The 12,907-nt window shown below is 40.5% G+C and overlaps 1 protein-coding gene across 2 annotated transcripts in view; it reads left to right on the top strand.

Annotated features, from left to right (window-relative positions):
• LOC137298929 (uncharacterized) overlaps positions 1-12,907 on the top strand; it is an 88,203-nt gene that overhangs the window by 69,028 nt on the left and 6,268 nt on the right. For both annotated transcript variants that reach the window (XM_067831313.1, XM_067831312.1), the window contains 11 exons: positions 3,408-3,649; positions 3,995-4,126; positions 4,532-5,582; positions 6,268-6,482; positions 7,100-7,208; positions 8,029-8,790; positions 9,281-9,403; positions 9,729-9,913; positions 10,968-11,145; positions 12,237-12,332; positions 12,524-12,632. In XM_067831313.1, the coding sequence (XP_067687414.1) occupies positions 3,408-3,649; positions 3,995-4,126; positions 4,532-5,582; positions 6,268-6,482; positions 7,100-7,208; positions 8,029-8,790; positions 9,281-9,403; positions 9,729-9,913; positions 10,968-11,145; positions 12,237-12,332; positions 12,524-12,632 (3,202 nt within the window). The remainder of the gene's footprint in view (positions 1-3,407; positions 3,650-3,994; positions 4,127-4,531; positions 5,583-6,267; positions 6,483-7,099; positions 7,209-8,028; positions 8,791-9,280; positions 9,404-9,728; positions 9,914-10,967; positions 11,146-12,236; positions 12,333-12,523; positions 12,633-12,907) is intronic.

Genomic DNA, 12,907 nt, shown 5'->3' with positions numbered 1-12,907 from the left:
GTAACCGTACGATACTGACGAGTGACACACAGTGTTATCGTTTGGGAAGCGAGAATGACCTTTGACGCCCTTTTCTAGGGCCTTAAAATGTATATATTGTCACCACATGAGTGTGTTTATATTCGGTATTTGACATATTCTAGAGGAGTATATTAAGTGGTGCTTGTTTGTTAAAAAAATGAAGAACGGGAAATATGTGTTATGATCGGTAAAATATCATCCGGCAGTTATGATGTGAAAGAAATATTTTCATCTATATTTCAACATTATCACGCGCGTTTGATGATGATGATGATGATGATTATGATGATTCACGAGATTTCTCGCTGTTTGACACTCAAGCTGTAACCATGTCGACGATGTTGAAACGTGTTAACAGTTTATGGTGTCAGTGTTGATCAAGTAGTAGGTCAGAGATACAAAGGAACTACTATGTTTACAGGAAGCCATCTTGTGTGTATTTTACTGCTCTGACCAAAGGTCACGCGGTCATGTCAGACAGAGTAGTATTAAGTAAACACACAAACGCAATGTTCCTTCTTCATCCCGCGGCAGACTTGCTGCAGCTACATGCAATAGTGGCACTTCCCTACTACAAGCCTGTCTCACAGTCCCTGAATCACATTAAGTACCTACTTCCCAGCCCTTCCTGCAACGCTAAAGTCCTAAATGAAGCAAGTCTTCATGTTCAGAATCTCCCATCTCACAAGGGCTCTTTACGAATTTAAAAGGCAATAATGGTTGCTCCCAAACAATATTATATTCAAAGATCCACCAGGAGCCAAGTGGTTACAGCGTTCGCTCGTCACGTCTAAGATCTGGGTTCAATTCTTCACATGGGTGTGTCCCCGTCTGGAGTATTGCTAAAACGGTGTAAAACCATACTCAATCACTCACTTCCATAATTACTCACTCAAATAATTATATAACGAAAAAACCTTCGGCATAGATATTTTAGACAAGGAAATGCTTTGGGAACACTTTACTGAGAGCCTTGACGAAAACACTTTATTTTTATTAGCACTTTGACGAACACAATTCATAAAATAGTGAGTGAGTGGTTTGATTTTTAATCCGCGTTCATCAATGTTATAAAATAGGGTCACAACGAGTGGATTTTGTTGTAAGTAACACATGCGCCATTACTTTAACTAATAATCCCCTAGCTAAGGCCGGCGCAAGGTGCTCATAGTTTGTTGACTCAACTCAACTCCGTATATGTCGTGTTTCCCAAACACCGAACTACGCTTATCCATTCATATAAGGCAAGGTGGGCTTCTCCGACAACTGCTGAAGCCGTCTCCTCGAACACACCGGGCACGATAAGCCCCACAACAAGATCCAGATGGCCGTCGGCACGTGATCCACACATAAAGGGAAGAACCGTGACGTCACCATTTTTTGTGTAGTTTTGCTGTGTAACACTCACGTTATCGCAGTTACGTTTCTGTGGAAGACAATGATTTCATTGAGGCTTCTGAGTTCGTAAATTATATGGATACTTGTAATTAAGACCTGTGATTTGGTGTGAGATACGGAATAAATGCCTCTCTTCAAGGCTTAGATTAAAATTGATGGAACAGTTTAATTAGAATTACATGACAGACAATGCTAATATTAATAATATGTGAGTAATTGCCATTGAATATAAAATGAATATATCTATTAGTGTAGTTATATGAAAAGTACTTGTTAAAACATATTTCACTGGGTGTAAACTTTAAGGTAAGATAGAACTTAGAACCAGCTCAATGAATAACGTTTCTTTTTACTTAAAATGTCCTCCATATGGATTCAGGTTTGAACTGGTTATGCAAATACAAATTTAAACCGCTAGTCTAGACTCTATGCATATGATATACAGACTGCCATCGTATAACTGGAATATTGCTGTGTGGGGCGTAAAACAATGGCTCCCTTTAATTAGAATGCCAACATCGTTAAAATTTCGAGATATAACTTTTAGAAATGTGTAATTTTGAAGTACTTCCTGATGAAAATTACCCGTCTTGAAATAAGACCAGAACACTTATCGTGCTCACATTGTCAAGGGCGTCTTCCATGAACACTTCATGAGTGTGTTCAACACATCAATTCTGACCCTATGTTTATTAAAGGTCCAGTTCCCCAGTTCACTTTTACATCGCGAAAGTGGTATATTACACCCAGAAACAGTAATCTACCCCCTTGACGAATGTAGCAGACAAAGCCCAATCCCCTATAGCAGTAAATCTAGATATTTATGATGTTCCATTATTGATTTGTTATGATAAATGCCATTCGCGTTTGCATAATAAATATGAAAATATACAAAATGTCTGTGATGTCCAAAATTGAAATATGCGAAAGTTCTTCTTCTTATTTCCGGAGGTCATCATCGCATAACAGCGAACATGAAGTAATGGAAGCAAAAAGATCAAGTAAATGTAGTTCAAAAAGCTATGCTTGCAACTTAACACAATATACGCTCTGTTATTATGTTTATTCATGTTTTTACCATTATGACGCAAGACCGTGGATGGTTAATTAGAGAATATGAATCTTTATATTTACACCAAATTCCATCAATTACGGCGGGGTAGTGCAGTTGTGAAAGCGTTCACTCCTCACGCCGAAGCCCAGGGGTCAATTTCACACATGGGTACAATATGTGAAGCCAGTTTCGTGTGTACAACTACGATTTCGATGGAATATTGTTGGAAGCGGCATATAGCAATACTCGCATTAAATGAGTGAGAGAGGGAAGGATGGGCTTCATATTGTACTCATGTCGGCAATCGAACACGGTTCTTCGACCGGGCGAGCGGACACTTTAACCACTAGGCTACCTGACCGCCGCTTAAAGGCTTTAACTGACAACGATGATATTACAGTCCTACATATGAGAGGCCATACCTGACCTTGACATGATAGTAAGTGGAGTAAAAGTAGAGAGGGATAGAGCAATACAGGATATGATTTAAGCTATAACTGTCAGCGAGAATCATGTCTCACATATCGCGTCTGTTATGCTGTCTTTTAAATGGATTCTGCTATATCTCCTGCTGTTATGTTCCAACGAGAAACGAAAATCAGTTCCAGTCACGCGGATCACCGGGTATGTGAAGAGAGTATGTCGAAAATCTCTTTTTTTCTGCATCTTTTACAAGTGACAGCACATCGATATGTCTGGTTCCTTTGAAGTGAGTGAGATGGGTAATCACGACATGGCTTAGATAAAATTCTAGTTATATCTGTCCGTCAGTTACGTGAATGCGTTAGTTATATCAACATTTACGAATTTGGAATTCAAACCTAGAATCTGCGTATCGCTGTGTGGCAAGGGGAAGTAAAACAGAGCAGTACAGCGTTTAACATATCTGAACTGGCAAGTGGGTATTTGAAATGAAGTATCTTTTTTGTTGCAGCCGTTACCGGTGGCCAGAGACCTCGGGTAGTTGGAGACGACGGAGTTAGAAATGATGGCAAGACGACCATTATCAGACTTACCGGAAACGGTTACGTCAATTACAACTTTGCCAGACTTCCAGCAGAATTCATCCGACAGACCAACGAGGAGGAGATAACATTCTGGTTCCTCACTGACCAGGAGAATGGTCTTGTCTGGCTCCAAGAGGACCCGGACCGCGTCATGTACATGAGCATGAAGGTAACAGATATGGATCCAAAAGGTGTTTCTTACAGACTGTTTAAGATGTGTTTGTTTGTCTAGACAAGACCATCCAGTGATCAACAGCATGAGCACCAGTCTTTTCGGACACGGTGACATCTTGGGGACACATTACTCGCCTCTTTGTGATGTACATTTGACTTGTGTGTTTTTGTGTATCAAATTTACGAAGAAGTTAGCTTCAAATATGATGCATCCAGATCCTCGCCGGTCAGCCTTTTCTAATTTCCCAGGAATTGCTGTGTCTCTGAATTCATAATATATATTATCTGTTTCCGGCTTGAAATGGCGTTTTAATGCCTTGATTGCTCATCCTTATTGCAGGATGGCTATCTCCGATACGTGAACGACCAGGATCCGTATGGCCCACAGGAGGTGATGATCAGACCGCAAAATGGCGCCCGGTTCAATGATTGGTCCTGGCACTTTGTCAATATTTCCCGAATAGGCAGAGACGTGAGTAAAGACCATTCTGCAATATGTAGGCCAGTACAATGAAACAATAAACCAATGATAAATTATGTCAGCTGCCTCTGTCCACAAAATGTATAATGAATTTGAAATTTTCTTATTGGTTGCTACTAAATTTTGGAATTTGTGTGTTTGGCTCTGGTCAAACCAAACGCGTGTATCATATTAATCTATTTTCATTTCGGGGCTGTTGTTAGCCTCGTAAAAGAAGCGTTCGCTTGTCACACCCACCGGAACAAAGTTTCGTCTCCCACCAAAATGAGTGAGAGACGTAAGGTAATATATTTTCCCCCGCTGTGATATTGTTGTAAAAACAACACTCATTCATTACACCAAACCTTTTTAATGTGTAATATAATATATGTGTAATACTATATGTTTTGTACGCAGATTGAGATCAAGGTGGACAATAATCACAGAGCTCGTTACACACTTCCACAGTCAAGTCGAAACCTTCAATTCCTGACCCGGTCGAATGTGTACCTCGGGGGTCACCATGATCCAGTTGACGTCACTGGTGGATTGGTGGACAGAGGCCTCAATGGCGGAATAGCCAAGGTGCTCTACACTACGAAATCTCCACTAGAAATCGTCTACGTGAATCTTATCTCACAAGGAAAAGCCAGCATCCATGGACAAGTTCGCTTTGAGAATGGAACCATCGGCGGTGTAAGCCCACAACGGCCGCCTCCTACTCCTTTCAGACCACGCCCCACGAGACCCCCTGTCACACCCAAGCCAAGACCTCTCGGACCAACGCCCGTCACATTCAGGTCATCCAGCGTCCATCTCGAGCTGCCCAGAGTCCAGATCAACGACGGAACGATCATGTCCTACAAATTCCAGACTGTTGAGGAAAAAGGGTTGATGTTGTACACCTACGGAAGCCCAAGGAAACCAGGCGCCTTCTTCGCCGTTGAAATGTACGACGGCAAACTCTACTTCGTGTACAACTTCGGCGACGTCGCTCATCGCATACCGTTTTCAGAAAAAGCCGTGTCAGACGGCCAACAACATACTATTGAAGTCCGGTTCTATAACGATTACATCATCTTGATGCTGGACGGGAAGCAGAAAAGGATTGACCTTAACAACAGAGAAGGACTTCCCATCGCGTTCCAGCGTGCTCTTTATCTTGGCGGGTACACAACATACAGCAACAACCTCGCTGAGAGCAGTCGTCTCCCTTGGCACATATGGTCTCGCAATGGCTATCAAGGATGTTTCGAAGATTTCCAGATCGATCGCAAGAGACTAGATCTCCACCAGTTCGTCGTGTCCCAGTACCTGTTCGGGAACGTTGACCGTCATTGTCAGGCGATGCCCAGGAAGTGCCAGCTGAACGACAAACCTTGTGTACATGGACGATGCAGAAACACCTGGGACGGCTATGTATGCGACTGTTCCAACACCGCCTACACGGGCAAGAACTGTGACATAGGTAACCAAATATAGCCCGTTTGTGTTGGCATAAACAGATACATAAACCAAGGAGCACATAAAAAGCTCATCCATTTCAGTTTCTTTGTCATATGTTTTGTCAGCTCAAAAAATGTAGAGATACAGTATTCAAAATTAAGCGGTCGAACAAATGAAAATTTGACAATATACTGTACGTGAATGCACTTATGTTTTTTCCCAATCTTTAATGAACAACATTATTTATATACAACGGTACACATGAAATGATTACCTATTTCTATTGCACAAAGGGTGATGTTTAAATATGACTTAAAATTTACATATGTTTCAATTTTTAACAATATGAAAAATGTTCAGTGTACTTTTGTTAGCTTATCACCAGTTAACTCACTTTCATATTATAGGAAATTATATGTTGATTTCTACTATGATATGTATATGAATCAATCGATCGCCAACCACCCGGTATATGTTTACCAATTACTTTATCAACCAAATAATCAATCAGTCAATCAATCAAATAATTAATTGATAAGTCAATACTTCCTTCTGAATGATCAAATGATAAAATTAAATTATTTTGGAGGCTGGTTGTGATGTACAGGTCGTATTCGAATGTAATACAGTTCTGAATGACAGTTCCTTTTTCATTCCCTGTATTTGTGAACCGTCGAGGATTCTAACATATGACTGTCTGTTCACAGCTGCCTTGGTTGGATCACTGAACGGTGAGCAGTTCGGACACCTGCCAGTTCTCTCACTAGGCACTCACACCAATGACCTGTCCCTCCGCTTCAAAACCCCCCTTAGTAACGCCTTCCTCTTCCAGACGTATACAGGGGAATCGGACGAGTATCTTCGGGGAATCCTCGAAAACGGACGCATCAAGGTCACCACTAACCTCGGAGGGGTGGTAAAGGTATGAATACATGGCATTTTTTATCGAGATTTTTATCATTAAAACAGCCTCTGGGTTGTACCACTTTGTCGCGACAGAATTTTGGATACGACACTTGAATAATGATGGTTATAATTAGTACATTTTTAGTGACTTGGTGCTACTTCATGAAAGTAAAGCTCCTGTACACGAAGTGCTTACATATACGTCCGTATCAATAAAATAGGATAAGAAATATTTTATGTTTCAACGCACACACACGTCTCCCCCTTTCGTGTGTGTATATGTGTCATCGGCAGTTTATGTTAAAAGGAATTCATCAGACGGGTATTGCGAAGTGAACATGCTTCTTAACTGGCGGATCCCAGAATAACGCATTATTTTACCAAAGAATATTCATTCAATGTTTGCAGATTCCGTTAGTCGCCCCGTACTGAAATCATGGTTTACTGAAGATACACTGTATCTTCACTGGTCACTTGTGTTTATAGGTACCAGTGATGTAAACAGATGCTCGCTAAAAGAAACCCTAACACATGTTGAAAGATAAGTTGACAATATGATTCAGAATATTTTGCGAATGAGGAACCGGTGTGTGAGCTGAGGTAGAAATTGACCAAACGCTTCTATTATTCCAGACGTACACCGCAGGCGATAGCCTCAATGACCTCGACTGGCACAACCTGTACATCCGTCGTCGTGGAAACCAGATAGAACTCTGGGTGGATAATTACCCGTCTCAACTCGGTAAGTGGAGTAAGACCTCAACTCGGTTAGACATTGTTCAGAGGTCAACTCGGTTAGACATTGTTCAGAAGTCAACTCGGTGAGACATCGTTCAGAAGTCAACTCGATAGGTCGTTGTTAAGAAGTCAACTTGGTAAGGCGTGGTTAAAGTCAACTCGATAGGGCGTTGTTAGAGTCATTTCGGTAAGGCGTTGTTGAAGACAACTCGGGTAGGGCGTTGTTAAGAAGTCAACTCGGTAAGAAGTTAAGAAGTCAACTTGGTAGATGTCAACTTTTGTTTTAGGTATAACATTTATAAAGTTTTCATGGTTCAGTTTGACACAAGGTATGTTACAAGGTAGCATGCCACAAGCTTTTTGGTGTACTTTTCACTCTAAGGGAGATAACTCAGCCATGACCCAACAATCCAGTTCTATTCGTCAAAGAACTTCTTTCAAAAACCGCTCATGTCAAATATCTCCATCACTATGGCTAATGTTCGGCACCATCTTCATCATACAGCAGGTCATCTTTCTTCCTGGTGTTGTCTTTCTGTTTGTTTTCGGTTGTTGATCATTATTTATAATTGTTAGCAATTATTCATTTTAAAAAAAAAAGTATTATGTTTGTATTTAGCATTTTAATGACCCTGATGTATCATTTGTGTGGAGAGATAAAATGAATGCAAGGCGTGAAAATACATCTAAATCATTATTTACAGTTCAGTAACAATTGTATTAATCTCGTAGGGATGAGGCATGTAGTAGTTTTAACCAACAATATCTTTTGAATTAGTCATACACGCCAAATCAGTCTAAACACATTATTCTTTTAATTTCAGGAAATCTCAATGGCGAAAATTTCTTCTTCGATATTGAGCGTATATATCTGGGAAGCTTACAGGGTTCTGACATCAACGTTAAGAATTACCCCAACTATATCGGATACATGCAAAACTTCCGCATTAATGAAATAGATGTTCTGAATGAGCTTCAGAGGATGGGAGCAGGCACAGTGAACTTCACCATCTCCACCATCCCACAACTTCCTCCCCTAATTTACAACCCTGTTACCGTGACATCTCGAGATACCTACGTCCAGCTCGAGACTCTGCGAGTTCCCCCGAGAATGGTGCTGTCGTTTATGTTCAAGACCCAAGAGTCGAGTGGCGTTATATTGTTCAATGGCGGACTTAACAGGGAGTTCATCGCTCTCGAGCTGTACAATGGATACCTGCATTTCTCCTTCAACACAAGCGATAGCGCCCCTGCCTTGAGGATAAGCACTCCCAAATCTCTTAATGATAACAAATGGCATCAAGTTATCCTCCGACGTAATGAAGACGGCAAGAGTTTTACTGTGTCCGTGGATGAGTACACATCAACGCTTGAAAGTGAAACAGCCGATGGGCGACTTGATCTTCAGGGTCCTCTCTATATCGGCGGTTTACCAAATAATTTGTTCTCGCAGGAATATATAATGAAGGCTCTCTTGTCGAAGACTGGATTCCAGGGATGCTTGGCTTCCATCGACATGAGTGGTGCTGTCCCCGATCTCTTGAAATATTCCAGAGGAAACCCAAACGTTATAAGTGGCTGCACAGGTTGGTGTCATCTCGGTGATACCTTATAACTCGAACCCCATTACCTCGAATGTTCGCAACGCGAAAACCAGTAACCGGAAAGTCTGTAATTCAAACTCCACTAGCCCCAAAATCTGTAACTCGAATGTATGCAACTCGAACTCCAGTAACTCGACCGTCTGAATGTAGACTGTTTAACTCGAAGGTTTGTTACTCGTATGTCTGTTACTCGAATGACAGTAACGATAGTAACAACTAAGCCCAGGGAGACCAGCGATTCAGAACCTGAGAAAATCAAGACTTGCTTCATTTTAGGGAGTTAGCATTGCAGGGAGGGATGGTTTGGCATTTAGGAAAATACACAGTGCATAGACTACATTAACGCCATGTGACTTTTAAGACGATGTAAAAGTATCTTTTCTCAGAAAATGATGTAGTCACATCATGGCAAAACTGAAACATCGATTCTTGTGCTATTCATATTGATGTTGTGCTTCTTTTGCCTTCCCAGATGTTATAAATGAAGTTTGTCTGGTCGATTCCTGCAAGAACTTCGGTGTCTGTGTACCTACCGGTGACCGTTATTTCTGTGACTGTAACATGACGTCATACATTGGAACTATCTGTACTGAAGGTATGTTATTCGGCGTTACACTGTTGCACATTTTAAGCGACTGAATTCAATTTGCGATGAGTGCGTTAGTGAGTTTCGTTTTTGCGCCGCTTTTAGCACAATTACAACAATATCACTAGATTACACCAATGCTCTTTAATAGCAATGAACTTAATAAGTCGTATATAGATGTGAGATATATATTCCATCTGTTTCTAAGAGGATACCAGCTTTAAAATACATAAAATACAGGCGAGCTGTTGCTATTAGAAACCTCGTCTCTATTCTAAACATTGACAACCGATATTCATTTCAGTTTAAGAAGAACTGTTTTCTAATATTTCAGAGGCTACAGGATTCCGCTTCATGGAGAACAATAAAGTTGGGATACTTGTATACACCTATCCTCCTCTCGAGCGTCCCAGCACAATGCACGACGACATTGCCCTCGGCTTTATGACGTATGATAAAGATGGTGTACTCATGCGTGTGAAGAGTCAGTATCTGGACGATTTTATTGAGCTGCGATTGGTAAGTTTTATTACCATAATCAATATGATTTTATCATAATTTTATTACCATAATATACTGAACAGTGAAAGAAACGCTACTTTCGAATAAAATGAAATCACATAAAAGTAAGCGTTCATGTTTTGTCTCTTCTATTTAAAAACTTGAGAAAAACAGAGTTGTGTTTCTTTAGTTGTTCAGTATATTATAGCACTATCTTCTCGGGGATATTCTTTGGGTTCACTTATTTTTAAAAGCCGTTCATTCAATCACACATGCATGCCTAATTGATTGAAACGTATAGATCTGTTGTGTGTTAATGATACAAGACAGCCACATCCAAGGTCCCGCCTTTTATTGGCCAAAACAGGGAAATGTCTTCTTAGCGTTGGTACACCGTGTCTTGTTGGTAAACTGTGTATGGATAGTTATGTCTAGCTGAACTGATGGCGTGTGAACTTGGCCTGGACAGAAAACCTAAAGTGTAGCATGTCTCAGATGTTTACCATTTTGATAGAGCCCACTATTATGGCTATCTTGCTATGAAACGTAGAAATCTAGAACCACGATCACGTGTCCTGGCGTATTCAAGGGACGCAACCCCGCTCAGCTACTTAAAACGACTTAATCGACAGTACCACCCATGCCACAAATAGAATGACTGAGTTCAAAGAATATTTCTTAGCACCAGTTCGAGTGAACGAATGAATGTCACTGAATACCCATGGTTTTGATATCTTGTGTCGGGTACACCAAGAAGAAACTTCACACTTTCTATACTGTTGAAGAATGTCGCTGACCGTTTTCGGTGACTATCCATCACCGAATAAATAAACTACGTTTAACAAGCGCAGAGGGGGCTTTAGTTTAGTTATATGCATTTAGATTAAAATATGCAGCATGTGGGCGCAATCAACGCACTGTTTGTTATATCAAACAGTTCCATATAGGGGTGTTCATTATGGGCTACGTCGTTTAAACGTTGTTTATTGTACATAAGTAATTGTATAAATGATCATCCTTGTAGCATACTGAGAAGAAAGATCACTGATGCAGATATTTATTCTGTTAATAGGAAGATGGATACGTTGTGGCCGAATACTTGACCGACATTAACGGAAATCCCCAGCCAATTGTCCAGTCATCCCGAAGATTTAATGACGGAAAGTATCACCAGGTTCGCTTCTTGAGAACCAGCAAGAACGCCACGTTGTTCGTGGACACTCTGCCAGGAAAGACTATCTTGCATTCTTGTAAGTATTGTATTGAGTGAGTGAGTGCTATATCACAGGACACCGTAACATCAGGGACTGCATCCTACTCTCTCCGTGTAATGCCGATGCAGTCTAACTAAACTTAGCCTCAGTGTATTTCGTTACACTCCACCACTAAGTCTAACAAAACCTTGTAGAAGGTCGCATCAGGTAACCTTTGAGCAACCAATGACCGTCCATTCAAATGCGAGACAATCAAATAGATATAACCAATCAGACAACGGCTACTATTTAGGGATCGGAGGGGCTTTCAAAATATACAGGTCACCGACACAGATCTCTCCACACACAAAAATCAGCATATAACACTTTCATTTGACCTGCAGTATATACGCTTTGGTGTTTCTGTTGACATGGTTGTCATTAGCTAATATTTCCGCAAGATAACATCCATGAATATTGTCAAAAAGCACTATTTTCAGCGACTGTTTATTCTCCGTTGTCATGACTGTACGTACTCCGTGTGCATCACCCGGATGCGATCGTACGCTGAATAGCATTCGGAATCGTTCGGGTACGAACCTTTTCGAGATAAAAAGTTCAAAAGGTATGTGCGAATGTGCACTTTCGCGATTTGGTAAGTTCTGATTGGTCAATCTCAAAGGTTACCTGACGCGACCTCCCATAAGGTTTTGTTAGACTAAGTAGTGGAGTTTAAGGAAAAGTACTGAGGATAAGTGTTTACTTAGACTGAATGCCGATGTGACATTAGTTGTTAATCTTACTTTCGGTGTATAATGAACTATTATAGTGTCCGTAATGTTATCTACGTTCCTTCTCTTGGCATCTTTGAATTTTCGTTCATTGAAACAGAATAGTTCAACTTTCCCCACCCTTGTGGAAATAGATCCTAATCCTTTATTAAAACTGAATTCAAATACTGACACCAAAATGGTCTAAAATAAAATAAAAGTTCACAAAATGGTTTTCTTTATTTTCTTCGCTCTTTCCTTACCGGCTTTGAGTTCTATATCCATTCTGTATTCATAATGTATCAACATTATGGCAATTTACATTTTCTACACTGGACAGAATTTGCTTTACGTGTAGTTATTCCTGTTACATTTCAGCTCGACACGGTCTGTTTGACAGACAAGGGACTATCTATATTGGCGGTGTCCAGGAGAAAGGAGTAACCAAAGATGCATTCAACGGAATCATTGCCGGTAGGATATTAACGCTGGATATTTCGGCTACCTTATAAGCATAAACTATAATCTAACCCTGGATAATGATCCTCTGAATCAAATAATGACGTAAATGAGTTCAGTGTTATGAATTTCCACAAAATATAACTTTTTGTCTGATTTTCTCGGTATGATGATTATTATATTTCCAAACGTTTCTCTTCGTCCAGGTCTACATATCAATGGCTTGCACGTCTTGAATAAAGCAGCGAATAAACAGAGTACCCTCTGGTCAGGAGATGTTGTGGTCGCCCCGAAGCCATTCACCTTGACCATTAAGTAAGTGGGATATGGAAACATATGTTTTTGGCTCGTGTGTGAATGTGCTTCACATTTCCATCAGCCAAACAGCTTTGGTGATTGCCACGAGGGCCGCATTGGTCACATCCTCTATATTGATATCAGCTGTTTCTTCTCTGCAAATTAAGTGCTTTGAGGTAGCCTGAAGTTAAAATGTCCAGTTTACGAATATAGGGAATCGAACCCTTGATACCCAATTTAGCATTGTTTAAAGTTTCACATATTCAGGCGTACAATAGAATGACGAGTACAAA

The sequence above is a fragment of the Haliotis asinina genome, chromosome 10 (genome assembly GCF_037392515.1).
Source record: "Haliotis asinina isolate JCU_RB_2024 chromosome 10, JCU_Hal_asi_v2, whole genome shotgun sequence".
In the NCBI taxonomy this organism is placed as follows: Eukaryota; Metazoa; Mollusca; class Gastropoda; order Lepetellida; family Haliotidae; genus Haliotis; species Haliotis asinina.
The sequence above is the reverse complement of the archived record's forward strand: the minus strand, read 5'-3'. Positions and strand labels throughout refer to the sequence as shown.